General features: G+C 45.1%; 1 protein-coding gene across 1 annotated transcript in view; it reads right to left on the bottom strand.

The window, feature by feature from the left end:
* Nucleotides 1-27,991, bottom strand: part of LOC142790829 (cell adhesion molecule Dscam1-like) — a 148,691-nt gene that overhangs the window by 95,673 nt on the left and 25,027 nt on the right. The window contains exons 3-5 of the mRNA XM_075885357.1: nt 20,890-21,039; nt 5,412-5,529; nt 3,119-3,297 (exon numbers count right to left, since the gene is read on the bottom strand). Coding sequence (XP_075741472.1) covers nt 3,119-3,297; nt 5,412-5,529; nt 20,890-21,039 — 447 coding nt within the window. The remainder of the gene's footprint in view (nt 1-3,118; nt 3,298-5,411; nt 5,530-20,889; nt 21,040-27,991) is intronic.

Here is a 27,991-nt window from a genome sequence, read left to right as displayed (position 1 = left end):
CTTTGCGGATGCGAACGCCCGCGTTCGGCGGCAGTTTCTCGAGCGGCACATTGGCTTCGGCTGCAACACCTGTGACCGCCACTGGCTCGAAAACAACCGCTGTTAATAACGAATAGTGAAACGTATTTATATGTGCTGCTTACACTCCTGCATAACCACAATAAATTGAGACACTATGTGCGTCATGTGAAATGAACACTGTGGTAAACCCAAGCCAAACGTGGCCTAACCTCATTGAGCAGCGTGAACATGTAACCAATAATTATGGAAGGTTCCAGTACTACGTCTGGTTAAACGCACTGCTAAACACAGGGTCTGCATGTTTCAGCTTTCCCTGGTTAAGCATTTGTAAGAAGTGCTTAGGCAGTAATTATATATTATAATAACTATCACTTTAACGCCCCATGTCATTTGATGGCTGCGTGTTTTATTTAGATTTGGCTTTACAATATAAATATTATTAAAAAAGAAGTGAGATGTAACCGCGGCCTTGCGCCTTGTCACCAACTTTTCACACTGCTTCGCTAAGTATTGATCCATCCACCCCGCAGTGTTGAAGCGATGTCCTTCGTGGAAAGACACACTGAGTAGGTTTAAGAAAATCTTAATTCACTGGCCTTCGCGATGTTCAAAAATTGATAGCAACTTCCCAAGAAAGCCGCATCTTCGGGTTCCATGCGTCAATTGTACGACTCTTGCGTTATTTAGGATAATGACAGCCCAGTGAACGTCTATATTTTACGACGAAGAGAACAAACTTTTTTAAAGTAGTCAGGTGGTGAAACTATAAATAAAGTAAGAGTTTTTGGATCGTTTGTTCGGGAATTTGTAATATATATTCTATCAAGGAGCCCACGGCGAGTTTCACCAGGACCAGATAGCATACAAATGAGTAGATTTTAAAAAGCCAACAAATGTTGGTCTACTTCCTGCAGATTCTCGCAGCATATGTAGCGACGCCAACATAGTATAGTTAAAAATATATTTATTACCATCATTGATGAATTATATTTCAAGTTACCATCGTAATGCCGCTGCGTTGAGTGATCTTGACTTCTTTTTCGTTGGTGTGAAGTCAAACGTCATTTCATGTTCTTCATAAGTTACCAGAACTGTGGCAATAACGTTCCTGGATGTAATTGCGGCTGCTCAGAATGACATACCTAGTAAGTGTCTCAAAAATATTTTCACTAATTGTTTTTTATTTTAACAAATAGATTTCAGCGTATAAATGAAGATACACAAAAAGTTAGTTGCATGTGAAATTTTTGAGGGGCTCAAAACAATGGCCACCCACGCGTAATGGCGTACTTAATCTTTGTGTTTTTGATCATGTGATCCTAGAAATATTGAATTCGAGTGATGAATTTCGCATTTGTGTACGTCTCTATATTATTTAAAAATGACAGCTACTGTCACATTGCGCCCAAGAACGCAATTTAGGTATACTCTGTTTCACACGTCATGTGCAACATCGCGGAAACTAACGAGACTTTTTTCAGTCAATGCATTTGCGAAAAAAATAGTTCAATTTTCTTACCACCAAAAACCTAATTTTTCTTTCGTTATTAGGGTGAGAAGTAATTCATTATATTTCATGCCTTACATACAAGAACGCCATTGAACGTCTGTTGTTATATGGCTTTAAAGCTTAGTTTTCACGTACATACATACAGGCTCTTTACTCTGGGTACATCACGATAGCGGCGGCCTGGACTTTCACTGTCTCTGCCGAATAGGACACCCCAGGGTAGTTTAGTACCCGCGCTCACTCCGTTTTCTTTTGTTCGCCAGTCGCACCAAAGGGGAGCACAACAATTGGCAGCATATCCACGTAGTAATTGATCGAGAGTCGGGCGGAGCATCCGTCCGTCCATTCGTTCTTGCTTCCGTCCTTCCATGCGTACGTCTGTGTGACCGTCCGTGTGTCCATTCGCCCGTCCGTGCGTGCGTCTGTTCGTGCGTTCATCCCTGCGTCCATCCATGCATCCATCTGTCGGTGCAGCCATCCGTAAGTCCGTCCATGCATCTGTCTGTCTGTCCGTTCGTCCATCTATTCAACAGATGGACGAACGGACAGACAGACAGATGCATATTTTTTTCATAAAAAAGTGTTTGGGTTTACAATAAAAACATTATTAAAAAGAAAGTGAGATGTACTCGCGGCCTTCATCCTGTTTCCGGTCATTTCGTGCTGCTCACTTCCTATTCATTTACCCTGGTAACAAGGCTGCTGATGACCACCTATAAACTCGTCAAGGTGTACTTTTGGAAGGCAGGGGGAGGGAATTATGAACCAACTAGGCCCAAAAGAAGTTTTACTATTCAACACTTCAAGTACCACCATCTCGCATCTTTTCATCATATGTTCTCGATATAGAAGCACCGCCATCAAGCAGAGATTCCAAGGACTAAACGTGAGGTGGCAAACGCACACTTTTATACTGCTTGCGCTTCGTGTCTACTTCCCACCTTTAACCACCTCGACTTCATGTTATATACTAGTTCACTGTATTGATGGCACTGCGGCCCAACGCTCGCTAAACCTTTCTAAAACGAAGGAGGTTACGTCCGGCGAGTACAACGTAACAACCTTTTCTTGTCAGATGTTTCTCAATGTACATGCCAATGGCTGCTAATAGGGAATGAGAGACAGGAGGATTCGGCTTTTAGTTAACGCGCACGCTATGAATTTTTTCCTTGTTCAACAGCGCACAGGAGAAATCTCCAAACCGGCACCACCTTGCAGGTCAAAACGTAAGACTGGTTACACACTACGACTACGACTACGAGGGACGAACGGGTGCCGCTATAAGGAGCTTCGCCACTAAAAAACATGAGGGTGCACCGCGACTAATCGGATGTCACGCGAGCTCCTACGAGACGCTCCTACGAGACGTTTTGCTGGCCGAACATCTTGCACAGCTTCCACAGCGTTGCACCTCATGTATGGAACGGTGTATAGTCCTGACGGATGTAGTCCTCAGCATGTAGTCATGAAGATGTTTTTTAGAGATTATTTATGGCTCATGCTCGTACTTCAAAATTGACGCTAAAATTGCTCTAAAAGACGGCGTTGTCTGCAATGCATTGTAAAGTGGCAAGCAGCTGTGCCTACCTGCCACTGAGAGCACAGTTTGAATTGTCTGCTCTCCAGCGCTGTTCCTGGCAACGCATGTGTAGCGCCCTGTGTCCAGAACGTTGACGCCGAGAATGCTGAGCACGCCGTTGGTAAACTGGAGACGGTCAGACTCGGCAACGGCGAAGCGCCTGCCGCTACGATCCTCGTGGTACCACCTGCGTGCACGAATTGTAGTCTTTGAACGCGGTCCGTGTATGAGTTCAATAGAGTTTGGCAAACTTGAGACACTCATAGCGCTGCACATATATGTTGTGGTTAGGGCTTCGTGTTTTCTGGACTTGTTGAAATACTGGGGTTGTTTATTAGAGTTTATTTTCGTAAATCTCCAATTCTGCAAACTTCGATGGTTAAATTTAAAATATATTATCTTGCATTGCCTTCTATTTTTTTCATAAAAAAGTGTTTGGGTTTACAATAAAAACATTATTAAAAAGAAAGTGAGATGTACTCGCGGCCTTCATCCTGTTTCCGGTCATTTCGTGCTGCTCACTTCCTATTCATTTACCCTGGTAACAAGGCTGCTGATGACCACCTATAAACTCGTCAAGGTGTACTTTTGGAAGGCAGGGGGAGGGTAGTCAAGGTGATTTTTAGCTTTCTATCCCAGCCTTTCTCACCTTCTTGTTAAACAATACTGGGCGTATCATCAATATTCTGAATACTCTGATATTTTAGATGAAATGTAACCTGTACACAAAAAAAAACATGAGAACAGACAGAGTGCACTTTTGATGCCTGGAAGGTTCTGAACCACAAACATACATACAAGCCCAAATACTTAAATACAGGACACCTAGGTTCGCTCATAATACAGCGTTAAATATTTTAGTTGCAAGAAAATTTACCAGTAATATAGATGTCCTCTTTTTGACTGATGCTTATCAGTAGTACTTGACATAGGTGAGCGAAAGCCACCACATGTTTCAGTATTAGTACTTATCGATTGTCTAACAGAGTACAGTGGCACATTGCGTTTAAAAAGTGGTTTAACAGTGACGCTTTCCATCAGCAGTTTAAAACGAAGTAGTCTTAACAGAGTGGACTGGTTCAGTGACAGCGTAAGAGTACATCTCAGATCGTTTGTGGCCCTGACACCTGTTCAAACAGAGCGTGAGTGATATTGGGAAAAAGGATTGCTATTATGTAGTTCTTCCTATGGCTGAGAGAGAAGCCCTCTGGTTTGTGAGGCCAGAGGTTTCCTGACCTGTGTGTATACAGCGATAGTTATTGACAGAATAAAATTCCTACATCCGCTAAAACCATTCAAACACAACATGAAGCACTTATTTATTTTCCTATATATAATATTCAGCGGTAAAAGAAGTTCAACAAAATTTTCATCATGTGATGGCCTGATCACAATAGCATATAGTGCAGGCTACGTAAGACGAACTGGTTGTTGCATGCAACAACCAGATGCTAAAAGTGCATGGAAACAAGCTTTGCACGGCTTGACCTAATGGGCATCTTTCGATTCGCTGCAACAAATGCACTTGCCAATATCTCTTTCATCAAACAAGTATTCTTGAAAACAAGAGAAACGAGAAAAAAAACGGCCATCTCAACTTCCGCGAAGCAGATTATCCTTTTGGTGAGGCCCACCCTCACCCGTATTCCTAAGCCTTTGAGTGGTTCACTTTTTCCACCAAGCACTGATAGCGTACTTCGTATTGATTCACGCTTTTGACAACCTTCGCCCGCACCCAGCTTGGCACGGTCCTACCAACTCCCACTTTTATCTCTCTGCAAGATCATCTGACCAACGCTACGCCAATGAACGGGGCGTAGCGTTGGTCACAAGATCTTGCGGAGAGCGAAGTGCTTCATTATAAAACACTTCACTGTTGAAAGACTAGAGTAGTAACCGAACTGAACTTTGTCACTTAGTTTGGTTACGCATGCATTAGTCAACCATTTGTCTCACTAGCAGTCAAACACATTGAATTTGCCAGAGTGGCATGAAGATGTGTATTGTATCTACGATTCTTTCTTTTGAACACGTGTCGTGTTGCACATCTCATGTGCGCTATATATACAAATGACCCTGTAGGTAGACTATCTGCTTTTGAAATTTAACGCTGGGTGTGTGCGTTTACGTGCCATTCGCTGTGTCCGTCTTGCATGGGCTCTACATTTAGATGCATTAAGTCAGCTTGTATATAAAAAGAAAGTTTATTCATATAGAGAACGTACACAGATAAGGTAGGTTATTTAGTGGAATCCACCAATAGCTCTTAAAGTGTGCAAAATAAGCCATTTTTACGCTTACGTGTAACGGGGAAGTGGATATCCGTGTGACACACAAAGCAAGTCGACGTGTGCTCCCACAGTCGTTAATACATCGGAAAGGCTGAGCGTCACCTTGACTTGAGTTACAGCATGGGCATCTGCAAAAAAGCCAGAAATACTTTTCATGTCAAAAGAACAAGATATGAAACATGTTGAAAAAGCCATTCGCATGCAAGTGATGTTATAATCCCTAATGTTTCTGTCAAAGAACCCTGGCGATTTTTCGAACTGTCAGTTCTATATATGCTAAACTGCGTTTAAGTGTAACTAAGATTAGCGAAGAAGAATTTTTCAACTGTGTTAAGGTATTATATATTGCGGTACATTATATTATTATTTCATAATTTTGCAATCACGCACTTTAGTACGCGTCGTCTGTAAAGATATCAGTGTCCCTTGGCAGGCCATTCGAATCTTCGCCGTGCACCATACGTTGGCTGTGGCGCTTGTTTACACCCTTGAAGCTCAGTCTTTCATGGTACAGAATCCAATGCTCTTATTAATTTTTTTTCATATATCAAAATTATATTTAAGCACAAACAGCATGCATCAATATCAAACGAATGTCTCCAGTGTTACGGAACGCACTAAAAAGAAGGCTTAGCAAGGCACTTTTATGGCTTCTTTTTTTAGGAGCGAAGCTCCTTAAAATGTGGGTTGAGCGTCCCGTCGTAACCGTATGTAGCCACCTCTAGTTAGTTCTTGAACCGGCCGTGGAGGGCAGTACTTGTACAATATAACAAAATGCATATATGCTGAAAAATGCAAATGGCACGATACTAGGGGACGTTACTTGTAGTATGATAAATAATGAAAATCACAGCATATTTATGGAGTGAATGATGATGAGTGGGGCGACGCGTTCGCCGTTCCGTTCATGCTTCGGGCCGTCAGTTCATCCACCCGTCCATCCGTGCGCCCATCTGTTCATACGTGCATCCACCCGTCGCCTGTGCGTTCATCCGTCTGTCCTCTCGTGCGTCCGTCCGCGCGTCCTTCTGTGCGTCCATCTGTCCGTCCATCCGCCCGTCTGTCCGCCCGTCTGTCCGTCCATGCTTCCATCCCTGCGTCCGTCCATGCACCCATCCGTCTGTCCGTCCTCTCGTGCGTCCATTCATCCGCCCGTGCACCCTTTCTTGCGTTCATTCATGCGTCCGGCCATGCATTCGTCCATTCGTTCACCAGTGCGTCCATCCGTCCTTCCGTGCGTTCGGCCATTCCTGCATTCGTCCATGCGCCTGTACGTGCGTTCATTCATGCATCCATCCTTCCATTCGTCTGTTCGTGCGTCCATCCGCCTGTCTCTCCTCTTGTGCGTCCATACATGCGTCTGTACGTCCATTCGTCCATCCTTCTAACAGTCCATGCATCCGTCTGTCCTCTTGCCCATCGATCTATGCGTCTGTCCGTCCTTGTGTCCATTCGTCTGCCAGTCCGTGCGTCTGCCCATCCGTGGGCCAAACACGCAGACAGACAGGCGCCGAATGGACGAAGCCAGCGGATGATTCACGGTTTGCCGAAAAAAGTATGATACGCAGGGGGAGGGGGCCGATGTTATAAAATAAAAGCCCTTTTGGCACGCGCGCGCGTTTAGAAAGTCGGCGGATGGACAAGGCTGGAGAGTGGCATCCGCGCACGGCAGCGGTGGCTCACGCTCGAAGAAGGAACCCCGATGTGTGAGCGCGCGAGGCAAAAGCGAGCCGGAAAGCTGCCTGGCGGCGCAAACAAGATCCCAGCGTGCGAGAACGGGAGGCCGAAGAGGCACGGGATTGGCGTGTGGACCTAGCTTCGCTCCGCTCTCCATCATTTACACCAAAGATATGTTGTTATTTCTTTAATTCGCCCAATTCAAGTACTTACACGTGTATGAAACAACATGAAACAGCAATAATGAAGTAACATTTAGCTTACTTAGCCTAATATTCAAGCAAATGAGCCCTATATTTTATTTGATAGTCATGTCAGTTGTAGACAAAAAGAGAACAATAAGTTAGTTGACTGCAAGAGAGTTATTTTAACTTGATAGTATGAACACTAATTCGCAGAGCCCGTGGCAGCGAAGTTTATAAGAAGCACTGGGCGTATTGGATTCATGTTTACCTTTTTGTCCTCCTCGGATTTTTATGTAACATATGTAACTTGTAGTGCACCTGCGCCCGTAGTGAATGCACTATGATATCAATTTGAAACTGTTTAGCGACTATTATTATGCATTTTTCCCCCACATTTATCAGGTGCTGTACCCTGTCGTTTCGCCACCGATGGGTGGCTGGAGCTTTGTCAAGCTGTCATTGGACAGCTTTTTTCCCGGCCACCTTTTTTCACCGTAAATGTTTTTGTTTTAGATTAAAATAAAGTTCTTTGATTGATTGATTGATTGATTGATTGATATGCTCTCCACTGTCTGTAGTTGAGGAAATCGTGCTTATCTTGAGCTCACCACTTCTGCTCACCCTGTGTCTCCTCGGTCTCTGTGACCCAGTTCAGTTTTTTATTTCTATATTCCTCACAAGATGTTCACCATTTTTTACAAAAGGCTACTTATTTTCAATGTGGTACGATGTCTTAGGACCCAAGATATATAGTAGTGTTTCCTACATTTTTCTCCAACTCTTTTCACTATTCTCGCCAGTGCTAATCACACACCGCATCTTTATATAAAAGTATAAAAGGTAATTCAATGTTATCCACAAAACAGCTATTTTGCATGTTACTGTCGCCCAGCAGCAGCTTTGGCAGAATGGGAAAGTTGATTGCAGGCATGACAGTCACGCTTTGGCCATTTTGTTGTGAACGTGAACGTGATAGTAAGAGGTTGTAGAGGAACCCTTGTAGAGTTCGTCTGTTGTGGCGTTCATAATTAAACAGTGATTTTTCCCCGCTGATGTTGTCCCTTAAAAATCTAAACGCTCTTATTGAGAAATGTTCTGGTACATCTGAATTATTTTTTCTGAGAATGTTTTTGTGAATGTTTTGTGAAAAAGTTTCAATCTATTCCAAATAAAATCCTACCTGAGCTATGTGCACAGATATTTTTGTTTGTATATTACGATAACCAAAACAAGTAACTCTTCACTTCATCCCCAGACAAAAAATGACTTTTTTCTTTTAGTTTTTTCAGCGACAGCGTGCCACACTCTCTGAAGTTATTTCTACTACGTCACTGGGGGCAGGTAAATAGCGAATGCTCAAGTACAATATTTTGAAGAATAGCTCTCACCTTTAAAGTGAAAATGAATGATCAAAGAAGGCTGAGTATATTAACCAGGGCTGAGCCTAGTCAGCAGCAGTGCACTGGAGTGGTAAAAAAGTAATAAAAGACAGGGCCCTGTTTGCAGCAACCGACACAGAAGTGTTTCGCGCTCCACGCCAAAGATGATCAGTCTGTCTCTTAGGAAACTTTTAAAAAGCTGTATTTCGCTTTAGCCACAAGTTCACGCCATCCCACGGTGCCAAGGTGTAGTTAACGTAGAAGGCCTTAGCATTGTGGCGTTCTAGATGAAAATAAGTGTTAGCAATCATTATTCTAAATACACGCGATAGAAGAGGCGATCCTTGCTTTCATAATTTTTTAAGTGAGGATGCAGCAATTGGAACGATAAATTTGGTCAAAATTGACAATTTTCGGATTTATTTTTTTTGTGATCATCAGACCATATTTTATCTCGTGGTGAAATATTGTAACGAGTTACACGTAGGTAATCAAGAAAAGTACCTAATCATTTTTTTGTCGCTGAAAACCGCGAAAAGAGTTCGTCTTCGAGAGGTGCCGCTGCGCCACTAATTCCGCGGCTCTCGCTTGACAGAGTACTGTCCTTGTGAGGAGGAGAGTTCCGAGCTGAAGATTGCTTCAGCACGGTATTATTCCAGCTAAAAATAAAACCTTGAAAAATAAGCGAAATAGAGCGAAAGTGGCATCTTGAATGACTGAAATAATGAAGTTAAGGCTCATGGCGTGCTCCTATTGCTTGTGTACAATTTGAATAGCTTTGGCGCACATTGGCGTAGGAGGGAGCCACTGCTTGCTGCTGCGAGTTTCTAATTTTCAGTGTTAATCGCCTCGACAACATGCGTGTATTGCGATGAGCCCGAAAGGAACGCAGCACCGAACTATCCACGCATACGGGAAATAGCGAAGGCCTTTGAATAAAAGGATGAAATCAAAAACTAAACAAACACCACTCACCTAGCCGACCAGCGAAAGCCGGCACACGTGGGAGATAGGGACAGCTTCCACGTGTGTGACTGGACAGTGCGTCTGTATGCACTGATTACGACCCTACCGCCAGCTGTGTTCATTACGCGATCAGTGCTTTCGACGCGACCAAGTGTAGTGTCGACGCCTCCGCGTGTGGTGTTGATGAGTACGCGTGCGATCTTGAAAAGAACGTGTGCCGAGTTTTCGGGTGCGCGTGTTGCGTTGAAGCGTCCACGAGCGGCGGTGAACGCGATTCTGGAAGCAACGACAGCGTGGCCTCGGCAATCGCATATATTCGCGCGTAGAGTATACAGCAGCGAATTTCAGCTACAACTCTCACTAATAAGCTATTGCGCAACAAAACGTGAGAGTGCCCTTTGACTGCATTTTCTGCTAGCCCGGCCACAAAAAGGAAATATGGACTTCCAAATGGAGGTGGAAGTGACGATTATATTGTTCCCGAGATAGAGACACGCAACTTAATTTTAAAAAAAAAAACGTTTGAGGAGTTATTCAGGGCTCTGGGCAGATATCTCCGGCCAGGTGTCAGCCAAGAGCCCTTGAGCAGTGGCGGCGACCTCGGCCTGCTGGATGGCACACAGTTCGTCTTAGAAGGCATGAATGAGCAGTGCACTCTCCCAGCGCGTTCGGTTCTAGGCTACGTCCCCGTCTAGAGCCCGACGTTTGCCACACACATATGAAGGATAATTTTTGTAGCACACAAAGTGATGATGAATAGGCTGCTGTCCGGATTTTGCTGACACTTGGCTACAAGAGCTCTCAAGCTGGTTTTTAAACTGCACTTCTTTTTTGGGCTCGCAACTAAAATTTAAGTGCTATGTGACAACTGTAGAAGTATAGAGTTGTCATCACCGAGGTTCGCTGGTCCTCAGCAGGTCAACCCATTGGAGCTGAATGGCGGTGCAGTAAGGGCTATGCAGTCAGTCGGTATAACTCAAACTGCAGTGAACGATAAGTTTTTCCACATGGACATTTACCATAAGAGACTGCATCTCAAGCCGTACTGCCGACTGCATTGTGCCCGTAGGCACCCTGCCACTGCATCTGCTGCAACAAGGTGTATATATATATTTGACGCACAGAAGGTGCGTCAAATATATGTACACCTTGGATGGGCCCCAGAGGTAATTGATGTCATTTACGATAGCACATGTATGACAAGAGGCCATACAAGACACATCAGTGTTGTATGTGTCATCGTGTTGTACTCTGGCTGGGTGTCGGACCACTGTGTTCTGTCCAACTGGTGCCATAGCTGTGCACTTTGACCAAAACTTGAGATACTGGATGCGGGGAGAGGTACAAAAAAGAGGAACCATAGTGCCAAAAGAGCACAAAAGAAAATTCAGGGCGGAGGGAAAGAATAGCGGAAAAGGCCATGTTTGGTCGGTTGCTCCAATAGTACCAGCTCCAGTACACCATTATACTTTGATGGTGATAGCCACGTCTACACAGTGCTCAGCGAGGATAGGGTGGATGTCTTAATACTGATACAAAAGCAAGAATGCGTGAACCGTGTGAAAAAATAATTGCCACAACTTTACGAAACCTAGTAGGAAAAAAACAAAAGCAAGCACCGAGCTGTTAGCATAAGTGAAAGATGCCGCCTCACACAAGGCTAATTAAACTAACAGCATTTCCACACGGTGAATGACGGGAAGTGTGGCGAGGCTGGGTACGCACGCCACTGCCGCGCCGCTTTGGCCTCACATCTCACGCCTGGATCTTGTCGGCGCCACCACGCAGCTTCACGGCACACTTCTGCTCGCACATCCGGTTCTATTTTCGAGCGCAAGCCGCCACCACTTTGCGCACACGCCTCTCTGCAACCTTGTCCATCCACCGACCTGAACACGCGCGCACGCCAAAACGGCTTTTATTTTACTACACCCTACCCCCTAGCGTACGGCGCCACCGAAGAACACGCGATCGCCAACGACTCTGTGTGAAGTCCCTCCTATTTTCTCGTGCGCTCACACATCGGCGTTCCATTTTCGAGCGCGAGCAGCCACCGCCTTGCGCATGTCATACTTTTATCAGCAAACCGTGAATCATCCGCTGACCACGTCCGTCCATCGTCTGTCTGTTTAACACACGGACGGACGGATGCACGTACAGACGGACGCATAGACGTACGCAGAGATGGACTCATGGACGAACGCAAGGATGGACGCACGAATGAACACTCGATAGGATGGACGGATGGACGTATGCACGAATGGACGGACGGATGAAAGCATAAACCAAATCTGGGATTAGACGCACGGATGGATGAATGGACATATGAACGAACGCAGGGACGAACGTGGCTACAAGCCGATATCACCGCAATCGAATGTAGAACACTGCTGTAACCGTACAGACATTTTTCGTCGCTACGAGCAGGTGCGAGTAGGCTGTCTAAATGCGATTGGTGACCAGTTCATGAAGCCCCACGGAAATATGCCCGTGAAGCCACCAGAGCGAGTCTCCACTAAGAAAACCTCTTCACGCACCAACAATACGCCGTTTGGGCGTCTGCAGTGAAAGCCCCCTTATCTTCAGAAGCACCCTTGGCGGAAGGCTCTGTTCCTAAGCAAAACTTGGCCCGAAATTTTGTGACCAGTGAAAAAGATATTGAGGGACCATGGTGTATCCATGGAGTAAATGATGATGAGTGAGGCCCAGCGTCCATCCCTAATTCCGTCTCTCTGTCCATACGCCCGCCTGCCTCCCTGCCTGCCTGCATGCCTGCCTGCCTGCCTGCCTGCCTGTCTGCCTGCCTGTCTGTCTGTCTGTCTGTCTGTCTGTCTGTCTGTCTGTCTGTCTGTCTGTGTGTCTGTCTGTCTGTCTGTCTCTCTGTCTGTCTGTCTCTCTGTCTGTCAGTCTGTCTGTCAGCTCAATTCTATAAGACTAGAGAATGCATCGGACTGACGGATGGACGCTTCGCCCCAATCATCATCATTCACTTCGTCGATATGCTGTGCATTTCTTATTATACCAGCGCCATCTATTGCCTTTACTCGTTAACTATACGAAAACCAATAATGCCATCTAGCAATATTATTTCCAAGGACCTATGCAAACAACGCCATCTAGTAAACAAGTCATAAACTAAAGGTGTCTACATACATACTACATAGAAACGACCCACAACTCAAGGGGCTTCGTCCTTGAAAGCTAAGTATTATGAATGGATCGTGCGTTAAAGAACCCTAGGTGGTCGAAGTTTTGGGAGCCCTCCGCTAGGGAATCTCTCATAATCATATGGTGGTTCTGGGACGTTAAACCTCTTGTATCAACAAGTATTACGAATAGGTCATAAAATGTAATTTCAATGATGTACCTGCCTTGTAAAGACCTCCATGGCTTTGTTTAGCACGTCACATCAACTGATAACGAGCCACACCACGAGCACCTCCCTACTTATGTGAAATCATGGTGCAAGTTCATAATTTTGCGGCAGCTTTGGAGAAATAAGCGCCTACACACAAGATGCAGCTTCCTGCCTATGTTCGGGCAGCACTCCAGCCAATAAACAAGCTGCTTTCTGCAAGAAAAATTGTTGAAAAATGCCAACAAGGCAGAACGCAGAATGCCATTGAGTCTCTGACCAGTGTGATTGGGTCCCTCCCGTCAAAAACACCATCTGCCTGTGGCGGAGGCAGTTTGCCGTTTTGATGCTGGCTGTGGTAAAACCCTGCAAGAAATTACACCACAAGTTGAGTACTCTTCAGGATCGTGCCCTTTTCGGCAGGCATCTGAAGAGGATGCACGGTGCGTCAGACAGTCAGCCAAAATGCACAAAACTGCTCCAAATAAGAAAAAAAGAACCTGAATTGAAATCAAAAGAAAATGCATCTACAAAGACAAAAGACTTCATCCAAGGCGAGTTTTAGGTGCTCAATGTTAAATGTTTCAGTTACTACGAAAGCATAAAAAATTGGCAGATATAAAGCTTGAATTGTATAATCGAACGCTTTGCAAACCGGTGAACAACTTTCTAATTGGAAAGTCTGGCTCATTTTCGTTGCTTAAAGAGTTAGTTAATAAAAGCTACCTAATTAGGCAAATATTCTAAACACAAAGAATAGTCTGACTCCCTCCAGGCAACAGTCCGCAACATGCATTTGATCGTGTCGTCATTGTGGGTATCAGCATATTTTTAAACTCTGAATAAAGATAGCTATGACACCCTGTATATAACCTTGTGAGTAGACTCACCTCTAATTATAAAAAAAAACTTGAAATACATGTTCTCTGCCAATTTACTTCATCGTTGTTGAGCAACACATCTGAAACAACGCTCTATCATGAGGCGATAAATTGAAGGACTGCAGCAAAAATAAATTATTGAACCATCTTCTTGAACGCGATGCAGCAGCATTCCGCACGGGTGACGTCGTGGGTTGAACGACGCAAACACGGGTGCTGCGGTGAGCGCAGGAAGATTTGTTTGAAGCGACGGCTGGCGTAGGTCTTATAGGTGACACGTGCAGACATGTTTCAACGCGTAAGTTAGGCGCGCGTAAGGTGTTTTGCGCGTGAACTGACGTGTCGGCGGTGCTGCGATCGATGGTCGCTGTAGGAGTTATGGTTGAATGGATGAGGCCGAGTGGTGACCACGGCGAGCTTGGCAGGCGAGTGAGCTGCGTCAGCGTGAACTACGAAGGGAGTGAGACGTCAACGCGCAGTAGTCGTGTGACCTACTGTAACCGCGCCCACACCTTCGGTGCATGGCGCATTGTTCGGAGGGACAGAGTTAAACAGGCTAGTCAAAAGCTGCTTCGCATATAATATTAAGAATAATGAAAAGGGTTTTTGTTCAGCTACAGAAGCTTTGTCCAATTTATTCTACATTTGGCACTGCTTTCCAAGTGCCAGTGATGCTTGGCACTCGGAACACACACAATGTGATAGCACCCCTCATTGCAGGGTTATTCAAGCGCTACGGCATTTTGCAACTGAAAGTAAAGCTTCGCCTAGCAGCTGTCAGAGAATGACACTTGCGTGGCTGGGCCAAAAGCCACGCCTCTCGCTGTTCGCGTTAGCTTTCATCATGATAGTATGTTATTATTCAAGCTTTGCACGTTGTAGAAAAGTGGAAGTCAACGTTTCATACATGGTATAATACAGCGCAAGCGCGAATGCACGGACAGAGGAGAACATCAAATGTAGGGAACCTTCTATATCATACTCATCACTTTGCACCAAGCTCCTTATCGCAATCATAATTTTCAAACAACCCACCCAAATTTCCATCACTGTGCTCGCTTTATGCAAACAAAATAAAGAAGAAAAGGGATGCTCAAGGTTACCTCCATGTCATATTTAATAGTCTGCATTAGTAGAGTCGATAGCAAAAGTTATTCTACTTCACAAGTTACACCACTCTAGTTCGCACTGAAAGGTAGCCTGAAAATCTGGAAAACGTGCAGGCATCCCCTCACTTCCACAATGAGGCGACACTGCCTCCCAATTACTGAACCGAGTGAAACCTTAATATTGCAGCCAGCTCTCCCATGCTCGTTCATACAGAGAATCAGGTTGCGCCACAAGTAAAACTCGACGCACGTCTTCAATGTATAGCACGTCCATCCTATATGCGCCACTGCGTTGCTTTGTCGACCAAATGCTCTGCAGGCACTTCCCGAAGCGGATTGCTTTCGAATGAAGTGCTGTTTCAACTAGGGCTCATCTAAGCCTGTTTCTTTGTTTTTATAGATTACTCAGAGAACGTCAGACTAGAAGAAAAGAAATAACAACGAGGATTTGCTCCCTGCTCGATCGTATCCTTGCACGCGGGCTACGTGAGAACGATGCGGGAGTCAGTCGATGTCTTACAGACAGCCTCTAGAGAGCCTGTTCAGGAGCACTTGGCTGGAATAAAATATTCGGATGCCGAGAGCAGGACAAGGTTTGGTGCCTTAATGAACCCCTTGCACGTCCCTATTAGATACGAAGAATATCGAACGACGACGCGGCTCTGGTAGTCATTCACATGTGTAGCACTAGCCACATTTAGTTTCCTAGGACGCTCGCTTAGATTTTGAATCCAAGCGCCTTGCGTAACGGCTGAAAGTTGCCATGAGGCTTGCGAAACGATATGGTTCGTTCTTTTTTTAACTAACTGAACGTGATGGAGACACGAAAACATTGCGTTATTCGTAATGTGGAAGGCGTTGTTCTCGTAGCCCTTTAAGAGTGCGCAACGATAGAGCCATATATGCAGAATTCATTCTTAGTAATAGTTTGAGCGAGATCCGAAAACGTTTGAATAATATATAAAAGTATTAGAGAAAAGTAAGCAAAATTTTTACACTCACATAAGAAAATCGCAGACAAGAAGGCTGGACGCTATTTTAGCAAAACAAGGAGAAAAAAAAGTAGCAGTTACTTTTTCTACTACGGACATTTATGTCAAAAATGTTTGGAAGAGTGTTTGCGTTCCGTTAAGTGCGGGCTCGGTTGCTTTGTTTGCTGGAGATAAGCCTACATGAAAAAATCACAGCATATCAGTGGAGTGAATGATGATGAGTGGGGCGAAGCGTCCGTCATTTCGTCCTCGCTTCCGTCCGTCCACTTGTTCTTGCTTCCATGCATTCGTCCATCTGTCCGAACATTCAACCATGCGTCCATCCGTCCATCCATCCGTCCACCCACCCGTCTGCTTGTCTGTTTGTCGATCCGTGCATCCGCCCGTTCATATAGTGAACACTCAAGTGACGCCATCTCGCAGCTTTTCATCGCGATCATAGTCGCACGATCATTTATCTCCTTCCCCTGTGCCACATACCCGTCTATCTGCTGTGGCACATACCACAGTGCGCTGTCGTTGTGTGGTTACACACAACGACAACGTAGGACGCACAAGTCACGGCATAAAGAGTTTGGAGCCTAAAAGATTTCGCGTGACTCTAATGTTCGACATACATGTGTAGTACCTTGTATGGTGTGGGCGCGATTAGAGTTCAATTTTTGTTCATTTAAATTATTCTTTGCAAGTGCTAATTTATTAAGCTCTGTCAAGATTTATTTATGGCATTTTTCCTCTCTTCATTTCTTTCTTTTTTTTCTATACGCTGCTTGCTTCTGCCCACATTGTAATTCGTGATGTAACTCTCTAGTATGTCGTTTAATTAATGTCAAGAGTTATTGGTCACTTGCTCTGACGAAAATCCAGCGTGCTTCACCTCATAAATTGTAAGGCAGACCTTGCTTTAGCCGACTGTGTAGGCCAGGCTGCTACTTTACGTTGTCCTTGTCTGCATGCATGGATTTCGCTGACATAATGGCAGAGGACGGTGACGTAGAAGATGACCTAATTCACACAGAAGTGTGTCAATCTAAACCAGGGCTCTGATATCATATCTCTCTTCAGCCTTAACTACAGCCATCCTTTATATATAGTTCTGCATTAGGTAGCTTTTGTTTAACTAAACAAGAAGGCAATAGGTGGTATCAAATACTGCGCAAGATACAACAGTGTTGCTCAGTTCTCGTGAAACAAAAAAGATGGACGTTACTAATGCGTACGTATGTATGTATGTAATAACATTACAAATACGTATAGCAACAACTATATGTGTAGGATTCCATCGTATGTGTTTTCAATATGCTTGGTAAATATATTTTCTTTCCAGTACGAAACCTGTCCAGTACGAAGGAATGTCATTGTTCTCATACGCAACCTCCTACTGCGCGGGCCGTGAACCACGCAAATGGCTCAATGTTAATTAAGTTCCGCCTCCGGGAGAGTTCTTTGAGCTGGGCTTTCCCCTTCACGTTTTAAGACCTTCCCCGCTGCTCATCTGCATACTGCGTGGTTTCTGCCTCGAGTTCGTTGCCGGCTTGTATGGGCGCGATGTTCACGCTGCTCCTTCGCGGCAGCGCTCCCTTAGGAGGGCAGGAGGGCCTGCCTTGTGAACTCTTCCGAGGAAAATTGCGGCAAGGCTGAAGTCCTTGGCAGTATTGAAAGACCCTGCAACGCCCGAGATACGTATGACACCAGCAGCAACGAGTGTGGCGTCATCGAGGAGGTTTCACAGTAGGCCGCGCTTGTGGCCTCATCTCGGAAGTCACGGACTTACTTTCACGCGTGCGATGTTAGCCAGGAGAGTCCGGATATACGTGTTTTCAAAATAGTCAGCACCAAAGGACATCGAAAGGGAGAGGTTTCATGTTTGTTTACCGTAGCCTTACTTGCGGTTGTCTAAGCCTTCGTCAGTTTTCTTCTTTTTTTTCTCTCTGTCCCCTTCTTCCAAAGAGTAACCAGGTAGTGTGCCCCTCTAGAAGCAGTTGCCAGCTTGCTTTCTTCCTCTGTTTTCTCTGTCTTTGTGTATCCGTGTAGGCAAACAAAATAATGAAGGTTCTGTCTCTTTTGCTGCCAACTCAATTTTATTTCCACACAATGTTCATCTCGCATTTCATAAACGTGAACTGTCTGTAGTGTCGTATAAAGGCGAGATAGCTCAAGCTAGGGTAGTTAGGTCCACTATATTCTGTCAGAGCAGTGAAACAGAACTGCTACATTTTTCCAGACTCTTTTTGTTGTGACGCATATGCGCCTTGCAGCAACAATGGTTTGAAAGGAGAAAAATTCAGGCCTGCACTTTTTAGGGGCGAATATACTAAGGCACGAGCCAGTCTACCTGTCCGTTGGCGTGGCACCCTATGGATCTTCATATTCATATTGATATACTGTACACATGTGTTGTTATGGGTTTGGGTGATTGAGTGGGCTATGCACGGCGGTTAATGAGCTACCGCAGCTTTGTCCACTTTTACTCATTCACTGCGCGGATATGATATTTTTTTAGTTCTGATAAGTAAACATTTTTATTTCAACATTGATGAAGGGTTACTATTTGGAATGTTGCTTCGCACGCAGTGGAAGCTGTTGGAATTTATCTGAAACAAAAACTCCTAGATTTGAACTTGGATAGGGTTGCAGTTGCAGTCCGAATGCACATACGCGTTAGTGCGTATGCTCCACTAAACAGTAAAGAGTACGAGGAAGCTCGCTCGAACAGGAAGAAAAAGATGTCTCTTATCGCCACTTGGGCAACCTGTTTTTGTCGTAAATACGGCAGCTCTGCCCTAGTGTGCCCATTGTCTTTGTGTACCAATAATAATATCTTAACTGAATCGTAATAGTTTACTACTTTTATTAAGGGATGCTTGAGGCTAGTGATAAACGTACATTATTGATGGTATCTATATAACAGCGCTTATTTCACTGTAATATAAAACGCTATTAAAGCACTGTGTCAAAAAATGGTGGCCAACACGTACTTGGCTAGGATGGCAGCGTATATTGTGCCTCACGTATTGTTACCAACAACTAAATAAGAAGGGGCTATTTTTGAGGATTCATTGCTGCGGCGCGAGGTACGTAAATTTTTTTCACACCCTTTTGCAGTGTCTTAACGTGTTAAAGACTCGCTTAGCTTGAAAACGTCAAACGTGGGCGTCTGCAGAAACTGCAGTATGCGGGAATATCTTTAGCACCTAATTAGGAAATTGCCGCTTCATTCACGTGCCATAAAACAGACAATTGGCCCCTCGCCAGGGGAATGGTATTCTATATCTTTAAAGGGCTCGTTACTAAGCTTGCGCTGCCAGAACTCGTCCACCAACAAGAAATAGTGGTAAGTGCTCCAACACATGCCTGAACCAGCTACGGACACCAGTCTCCGTCTCGGGCATGGCAAAAACAGCAGATGCTTGCAAGGCACACAATGATCGTTATGTCTCCCCCATTTCCCCCAGTTCCCTATAACAAGCTCATCGAGAAATTGCAGACTATAGGGCTTCCAAACTACCTAGTATCCTGGGTGTCTGCTTACCTGAACGACCGGAAACAGTATGTCGACGTCTGTGGACAGACATCACCTCATCTCCCAGTAGATTCCGGCGTACCGCAGGGTAGTGTTCTAGGTCCGCTGCTGTTTATAATTTATTGCAATGATATTGTTAATGCTATTACTGATCCGGTTAAAATAAGACTTTTTGCAGACGACTGCATTATTTTCACAGATGTACAATCGCCAGATGACCAGGTTGCTCTCGACACTGCCCTTAACAATATTCTTTCGTGGTGTAACAAATGGGGCATGGTGCTCAATTTCGATAAATCTGTTTGCCTTCGAATTACTAACAAGAAAAATCCCCTTCAGTTTTCCTATTCCTCCAAAAGCCAACCCTTAAAAGAAGTCAGTCAATACAAATACCTAGGTATAACGATAACAAATAAGTTGTCCTGGAATGCACACATTGCCGATGTTTCGTCATCGGCTTTCCGTAAACTGTGTCTTTTAAGGCACAAACTCAGAGACGCCCCGTCGCAAGTGAAACTATTAGCTTATAACACTTTAATACGTCCAAAGCTTGAATACGCTTGTATTGTATGGGATCCGCATACTAAGTCTAACATATATTCCCTCGAAAAGATTCAAAGACGAGCAGTGCGTTTTATTTACTCAAAGTATGGTCGTGGTACATCAGTTACGGAACTAATGCGAGATAACGAAATCCAGACGCTACAATCGTGGCGCCAGCTTCTCCGTCTAAAATTCTTGGACTCACTAATTAACAATAAACTTGGGCTAGACCCATCACATTACGTTACCCCAGTTTCGACCAGGCAAACTCGTCATTCTCATGTCCGATCCTTAACTCCGTATTTTGCGCGGACAGATTTATTTAAGTTTTCCTTTTTTCCGAGAACTGTAACAGAATGGAATAACTTGCCTTCTGATTTCCTCCAAACCTTCGATCTTGATGAACCCAATGTTTAATTCTGTGAATCTTGACCCCCCCCCCCTCCCAATATTGCTTGATTTTTTTTTATGTTTCTCTTCTACTCGCTCTTCTCTTACACAGATGTATTTTAGTCAAGCTATGTTACTCATGTACTGATCGCGTGCTTTCTTTGTTATGATGTTTTTCTTCTACTCGCTCTCCTCTTACACAGATGTATTTTAGTGAAGCTGTGTCACTCATGTACTGATATTGTGTTTGTGTTTGTGCCCCTCCTGCTTGGGCCTTTTTGGCCTGCAGTATTTCACAAATAATAATAAATAATAATTTTAAAGTGCCCCCCCGCCTTCCTTTTTTTCTGCCCCATCCATGCGCCGACCACCCACTCTAAGCCCATGAGGGTAGAAAAAAAGAAGAGCCCTAAGCTTTGCAGATAATATCGATAAACTGCAAATAATATTTATGGTTGCCTTTTTCTAACGGCAAAAAGTGCACTTACCAGATACGAATATTTTCCCTGCCACGGTGCTGGAAGCCAAGTGCCCCGTGAGGCGATGTCGGGTTCGGCAACGGTAACTGCGGTCGGAGTCTGCAGCTGTCGTGTTGTGCACAAGCAGTTCGCCGCTGTCGAGGAGGGAGTAGCGATCTTCTGCAATGAGAAGAACGAGAAATGCAAGCTCCTTCGACAAAATCGAGTAAGATTTTTATAGTATGAAACTTTTTTACAGCAGACACTAATTTCAGGTGGGCGCACAATTTTATCGTAAAATAGCTGGTACGCACAAAGTCCATATCAGGGATCCTTTGCCAGAGCACTGTTGCCGATGTCTTTCTTTGCAGCAAGACGCAAAGCGATATTAGGTTCGACCTACTTCTCCAACATGGTGTTGATATAGTGTACTGGTTTGTGTATTTTCTTCAGAATACACAAGCTTTCCATGGGAGAAGCATGTGTTTTCTAAGTGCTCTACTGTGCATGTGACGAAAATGGCGTCCCGATTGCGGCAGCACTAGCCATCTTGTATTATGGCATTAGGCGGCTATGCTATTTTTCGTCTTCACAGGGTTTGTGCTCAAAGGCGTTCAAAAAATGACGACAAAAATAAAAAACTCCCTACTTTGCCGATATGCCCTTAAATATTTATATGCAGGCCAAACGCACACTTTTTTGTTAATTTATTTTACGTCTGTAACAGGGCCAAGTGAAGCAAGCTAAATGCCACATTAAGGAGGAGGATCAAGATAGCGCTCTGACTACAAAAGTACACTGGCGCTGACCGACACCTGCAGTAGAGCATTCACATTACCCTAGAAGAGATCGAAGAAGCACAAGAAACGGCGCAGGTTAACAGACTTTCTGGTACAAGGGCTGGCAGGTGACTCCTCATAGAGATGGGCGTCGTGCCCGCGAAAGTTGAGAACACCTACTTGAACTTCCGAAAAAGCAAAAAAAGACGATATCACTGTATCCAAAACCCCCCGCATTATGCATCCCCTGCGCAATGTAGTAAGAAGGAAGCCCAGAGCTGTCATGCTTCTACGTCGGGTGACAGAACTTCCTGGCGGGTGCTGCTTCGTGAAGGTGGGCCAATATTTTTGCAGCTGTATCAATCTACCACAGCGGCTAGACCACCAACGCCTTTTCAGAATGATGCTCTTCGTTGTGTACGGTCGAGGAACTGATCATTGCCTTGGCACTTCTGGATGACATACGTGAACATATACTCAGCGACTCTAGGGTAGCCTTCCGCGTTTGCGCCGTGTGTAAAGAAGCATTTCCCATAGTGGAAGGCAGGAGCATCACCACCCACACTTTCACCTGGTTCCCCACTCACATGCGATAAATCAGGGGGATTGCCCCAAACCTGAACGAGCTCGCCCACTGCAAGGCGCGAGATCCCTTTTTCCGCGACCATGAAGAATTCTCTCGCAAGCCCACAGTTTTGGAAAACAGAGGTCAAGCAACCCCTTACAGTAACATTACCCAGCCCTTTTATCTCAGGAGGAGATACTTTCTCCTTCTGAAAAAGAAGTTAAATCGAGCGCAAGCTTTGGCTTTCAGACTACTGCAGACGGGTTCGTATCCGAGCCCGGCTTTATTGCATGAAATGTATCCCAATATTTACCCTTATAGCTCTTGCAGTCAATTCAACGACCTTGATAGCCTAGTCCCCATGCTCTGGTGGTGCCCCTTGTTGCAGGGCACAGACTAGTCTAATGAAGACATGTGGATATCCGCTATGAGGAGCCCCTACATCGGGGATCAACGGTGGGCTGTCAGGGCACCCACGATGCAGCGGTCCGGCTTGGCCTGACTGTTCCAACATGAGAGCAGCCGGCTGAGCGTTGAGTCATGCACCGCCAGACTTGAAATATTGTTTAGCATACATCGATGCATATATAAACGCTATAAATGGCATTCGATGCATATATAAACGCTATAAATGGCATGTATTTTTGGACATTATATGCACAGTCGATTTTGATTGCAGGAATGCCAGCGTTGCAGGAATAACTTTCATAGACGTCACTAAAACAGCCAAAGTGGAGCACCAACACGGCTGGTTATTAAATTTGCAGTGTCACGTTAGTTTCAATATATTGCAGGTTGTTTTGTTTCGTTTTCATGTACAAAGGCCCAATAACGGTTTGACGACGTTTTTATCCAACTGAAGCGGGTTAACAATCTATGATAACACTTCATTGACGTGCTCAAGGCTGCTATATTGGTACCATGTTGTACTACGGTCGGATTCGACTCCTTTCTCCACTTCACTCACGGCCTCTGCACTGACAATCAATCCTGCCAGCAGCCACAGCATTATGGAGGTGCTGCTAGCTCAATGTTCCCACCTACACTTATATAGTTCGAGACACGCTTCAGGAGGCCGCATACAAGGAATATGTGCGGAACCTGTAGCAGGCACATATCATCTCGAAGGTTAATCGTTACTTCAATATTCAATCACATTGCTCAACATCGTGATGCGTAATAATAGCTTACGGCCTTAATTTTGATACCTGCTGCAGCAGACGACACTGGAAAAGCTAACATGGCCGCTTCAGCCAGCAACCACAGTTACTAATGCTGAAGTTGAAGTTTTTTGGGCAAAAGGAAAAGCGGTACATAAAAGAAGGATATGTACAAATTGCCTTTTTGCCAATGGGACAGGCGAAAAGGCATAAAAGCCTGACAAAGCGCCTGCCCCCTGTAAGCCCGAAACCCACCAAAATAATACCACGTTCAGCGTAAAATTAAACATAAACAGGTTGCTACATGCAAATCACACCTGTGCGAAGATAAAAAAATATATGAGAGAAATTTGCTCAGGTAATGACATCCACAAAGCATCTAGGGGAAAAACTAATTAAAAACAGTTAACAGAAGTTACTCAAACGCTAATGTGATTTACATTAGGATACATAAAACACAGAACATTAAATTGTAATACAAAAGCACAAAAAGAATATGAAACCAAAATAATGATGACGGTGATTATATTTCCGTAGACAGTAAGTGAGCCTTTATCTTCCACCTAAAATTGCCGTATTAGCCAGTACCGTCAATAAGAATAACCAGAGTCAGGTGTTCGTTCAGAAAATGCGAAATTTGGGACAATAGTTTTTATGTGCCATATTTGGTACGTGGTTTTTCATATGTACATGTCCTATGCCGTAAATTGGGACCATCATTTCTCTGTAAATGCCTTTGATAAAACTCTCAACGATCAGTTCGTACCTGTTTATAATAAATAGGCATAGCCGATTTTCGTTTCAAAGACCGGTTGCTGCTTAGGACCAGTGACTACTGCAGTAGACGCAGCTCAGATTTTGAGACATACGGATGCTGCAAACGGAGAGGTCAGTGAAACTTATGGAGCTCACTCAGACTCCTTCATTAAACATATTTTGCACTTTAGACTCACTTGCACTCACACTTGGGTTTTCCTGAGACGGATTCACTCAGGCACTGGCTCACAAAAGTTTCCTTCAACAAAACTCGATAGATCTCAAACTCACAAAAACATTACTCACCCAATCTCACTCAGACTCAGAATCATGGCTTGGTCTGAGCGTGAGTGAGTCTGACTGAGTCCACTCATGAGTAAGTTGGTCTTGAATTAACAGTTTTGAACCTGGTGTCTATGCTTTTAACACTAACATCTCACATAATCAGTGCGCTCTTCTCGGCACAGATTGATATAGTACCTTTGAATACGAGTGAGGTACTAATAAGTTCATTTTTCTTGGAAGAGATGACAACATAATATATAATTAGCAAGAACATACCCGGAATCGTTGGCGAGGGGCAGATCAAGACACCCCTCTACATAACTGGTGCATTTAATAAAGAGATATTGAAATGGCGTGTAAAGGACACTGCTTTGAAATATGCGAAAACATAGTCGCTATTCCAAGTAAGGCCGATAGTAATGCTGAAGAATATATAGATAGGATCATAATTAGGCAAAAGAAAAGGAAACTCACCCAAGCTCACTCAAGAAGTATATCTTGCGCTTTAAAATTACTTGTACTGATGTCACAAAACGAGCGCTTAAAAAAAAGCGTGCCGCCAAATTCTCGCGACGAAGCGCCGAGAGGTCAACGATAAAAAAAAGAGAAAACAAGCCTCCAAAGACCCCCTGGGCGCGCGCCTTTCTCCTTTCGGAAGCGTAGGTTCGCCGACGAACCTCCTCACCCCACATCGGTGGCCGATTAAGCTCTGGAAAATTCTAGATGGAAAGAACGGGGTGATGACGGGTTGCGTTATCCGTCGTGGATGGCCTTCGAACCATCTCGCCCTCTCCCCAGCCTTCGCTGCGTGTCGCGCCAACGAAATGATGAGAACTTTCTGGAATCTCGCGCGGAAGGTATTTAATCGAGCAGCCGAGATGGGAGGCCAGGAGAAGACGGAAGTTAGCGCCAGAGCGCGTAGTGATTCCACCGTGTAGTCGGCGAACGTTTTGTCCGTAGGGACAAAGCAGGAAAAGAAGAGGATTTCCACCTGCGGGGTGAAGGCTCGAGCTACAGACAAGAGCGTGTGTCTACCGCTATCGAGCGAAGACGCGAGGCAACAGCTGCGTGTGTGAAGCCCACGTGTTTCCGGCGGAGAAGTTTGAAGCTTGGAGAGTGGCCAATTGAAGACGTGAGGTTTCCTGGAAGAGAAAGTTCGGGGGCAGCGGAACGACAGAGGTTTCCTGGAAGAAAAACTTCGGGGGCAGCGGAACCACAACAACGCTGGACTTTGAGTGAGTGATTCTCGGAAGAGTATCATCCAGACTTTTGTTCCAAGAAATTTGGACTGAATATATTTTCAATATCTTAAGTCTTTAAGTGTCTTGGTTGTTCAATGCATGCGACTGCATTGTAGTGCATATTGTTGCCTGTGTCCGTTGTTTCGAGTGTGGCTGATTGTACTGTGTAGTACATTCTTTGATTTGTGACATATTGTACTCATCTATTGTTCAGTGTGCATACTTGTGTGTTGTTTTTGATCTGCCATTATTGAGAATATAATTTTGTTTTGTTTATCAACTCTCAGCTCTGACTTGTTCTTCGGGCCACAGCCGGCGTTCGCTGGCGCACCAAAATGGAGCACTTCTAAATTGTCCACGCTTTCGTGTTGCGGTTCGGAGGGCCGATACTTCGGCCCTTGAAATTAGCCCGGCGATCGCCTCCCTAATTAAGGGGACCTGTGACAATTAATCTGGCGTCTGCGACAGGACCTTTTGGTGCACAGTGTGTCCAAAGTAGTGAGAAAGAGCCTCGAGTTGTTGATACTGCTATCGGAATGATTTTGTGTGTTGTTCAGTGTTCTCGTTAACGAGTGCAGGGGCGTGTTCCGATAGACTTATTTAGGCAGATACTTTTTACACGTGGCAAGGCTTTATTTGCGAGACACCATGCATCTCGAAAAGTTGGTTGCTCTTGGTGAGAAGATGGGTCATTCTGGTGCCGAACTACGGAAGTGGGTAAGCCAGAAGGAGGAAGAGGCGGTGGAGAGAGAGAGGTTGGCAGCTGAGAGAGCCAAGGAAGAAAAAGTAGCTGAGTTGGAACAAGAGAGGTTGGCAGCTGAAATTGCGAAAGAAGAAAGAGAGGCAAAGGAGCGACAGTTGAGAGAATAAAGAGAGCAGCAATTGAAGTTGGAGCTGGAGAGAGAAAAGTTGGCAGCTGAAAGGGCGAGAGAAGAAAGAGAAGCAAAGGAGCGACAGCTGAAAGAAGAAAGAGAAGCGGAGACGGCTGAAAGGGAACGGCAGCGGCCGCACGAGATGGAACTCGAGCGGCTCCGTTTGCAACAGCGAAGTGAGACTACGGTCCAAGCTAGAGTTGAAAGCAGCGAACGGGAGGACCACGGCTTCCGCTTGAACCCAAGCAAGCTGCTTGTAGCGTTTGATGAAAGGAAGGACGACCTTGACGCGTACCTTCACCGATTTGAGACGATTGCGAGGAGCCAGAATTGGCCGGAACATCAATGGGCAACTGCTTTGAGTACTTGGTTGAGTGGTGAAGCGCTCAGTGTGAACGGTAGGCTGACGCCGACTGATGCAGCCAACTATGCAAAGATGAAAGCGGCTTTGCTGAAGTGATTTAGATTTACAGTGGAAGGATTCCGGGACAGATTTCGGACAGGAAAGCCAGCTGATGGTGAGACGGCTACGCAGTACGCCGCCCGACTTAGCCATTATTTCGGCAGACGGATTGAACTTTCAGGGACAGCGCAGGAGTATGATGAGCTTAGAGAGCTTCTTATTAGAGAGCAATTTCTTACTAGTTGCCACCCAAGCCTGTCGCTGTACTTGAAAGAGAAGAAGGCTGAGTCACTTGAAGGCATGCTTGAATTGGCTGATCAATTCTTGGAAGCGCAAGGTGGCACTAATTTGGCCAAGGTCAAGAAGGAGTGTCCCGAAGATTCGAAAAATTCGGCACCCGAACAAAAGAAGCGTGCACCGGAGAGTGTTCCACGATGTTTTCTGCGTAACCGAGTAGGTCACCGTGCTAACAACTGCCGAACTAACTTCACGAGCCCCACGGTTGTAAAATGTTTCAAATGTGGTCAGACTGGGCACAAGGCAGACGCATGTCGTAACGGAGCGAGTCAAACTCACCCGGTATCCTGTGCACAAGTGGCACCAAAAACCTTTGATGCCGTCACCGACGGATTTGTACAGTTGAAAAATGGGGAGAAACTTCATATTGTGGGTGCTGTAACGACAAAACAGCCGACCGGTGTTACGAAGGGAATGCCAACGCTGCCTGGAAAAGTTGCGGGCTAGAAGGATACGGTGTTGAGAGATACCGGCAGCTCCACTGTTGTCGTGCGGAGAAATTTGGTACGGGACAGTGATTTAACAGGCAAAACGACACCAGTTTACCTAATTGACAGTACGGTGGATGCTTCCCGAAGCAGAGATTGAGGTTGAAACCCCGTACTTCAGCGGGAAGGTTACCGCTCTATGCATGACGACCCCCCTGTACGACCTCGTCATCGAAAACATCGATGGGGCGCGAGGGCCGAATGATCCAGAATGTTTGGGGGAAGACCTGAAGATGGAGCTTCCGCTGACACAGGGACCGCGAGATTCAGCGGAGAACAATCCTGT

Source organism: Rhipicephalus microplus, chromosome 2, assembly GCF_043290135.1.
Source record: "Rhipicephalus microplus isolate Deutch F79 chromosome 2, USDA_Rmic, whole genome shotgun sequence".
In the NCBI taxonomy this organism is placed as follows: domain Eukaryota; kingdom Metazoa; phylum Arthropoda; class Arachnida; order Ixodida; family Ixodidae; genus Rhipicephalus; species Rhipicephalus microplus.
Note: the sequence above shows the minus strand (reverse complement) of the source record. Positions and strands in the feature narration are given on the sequence as shown.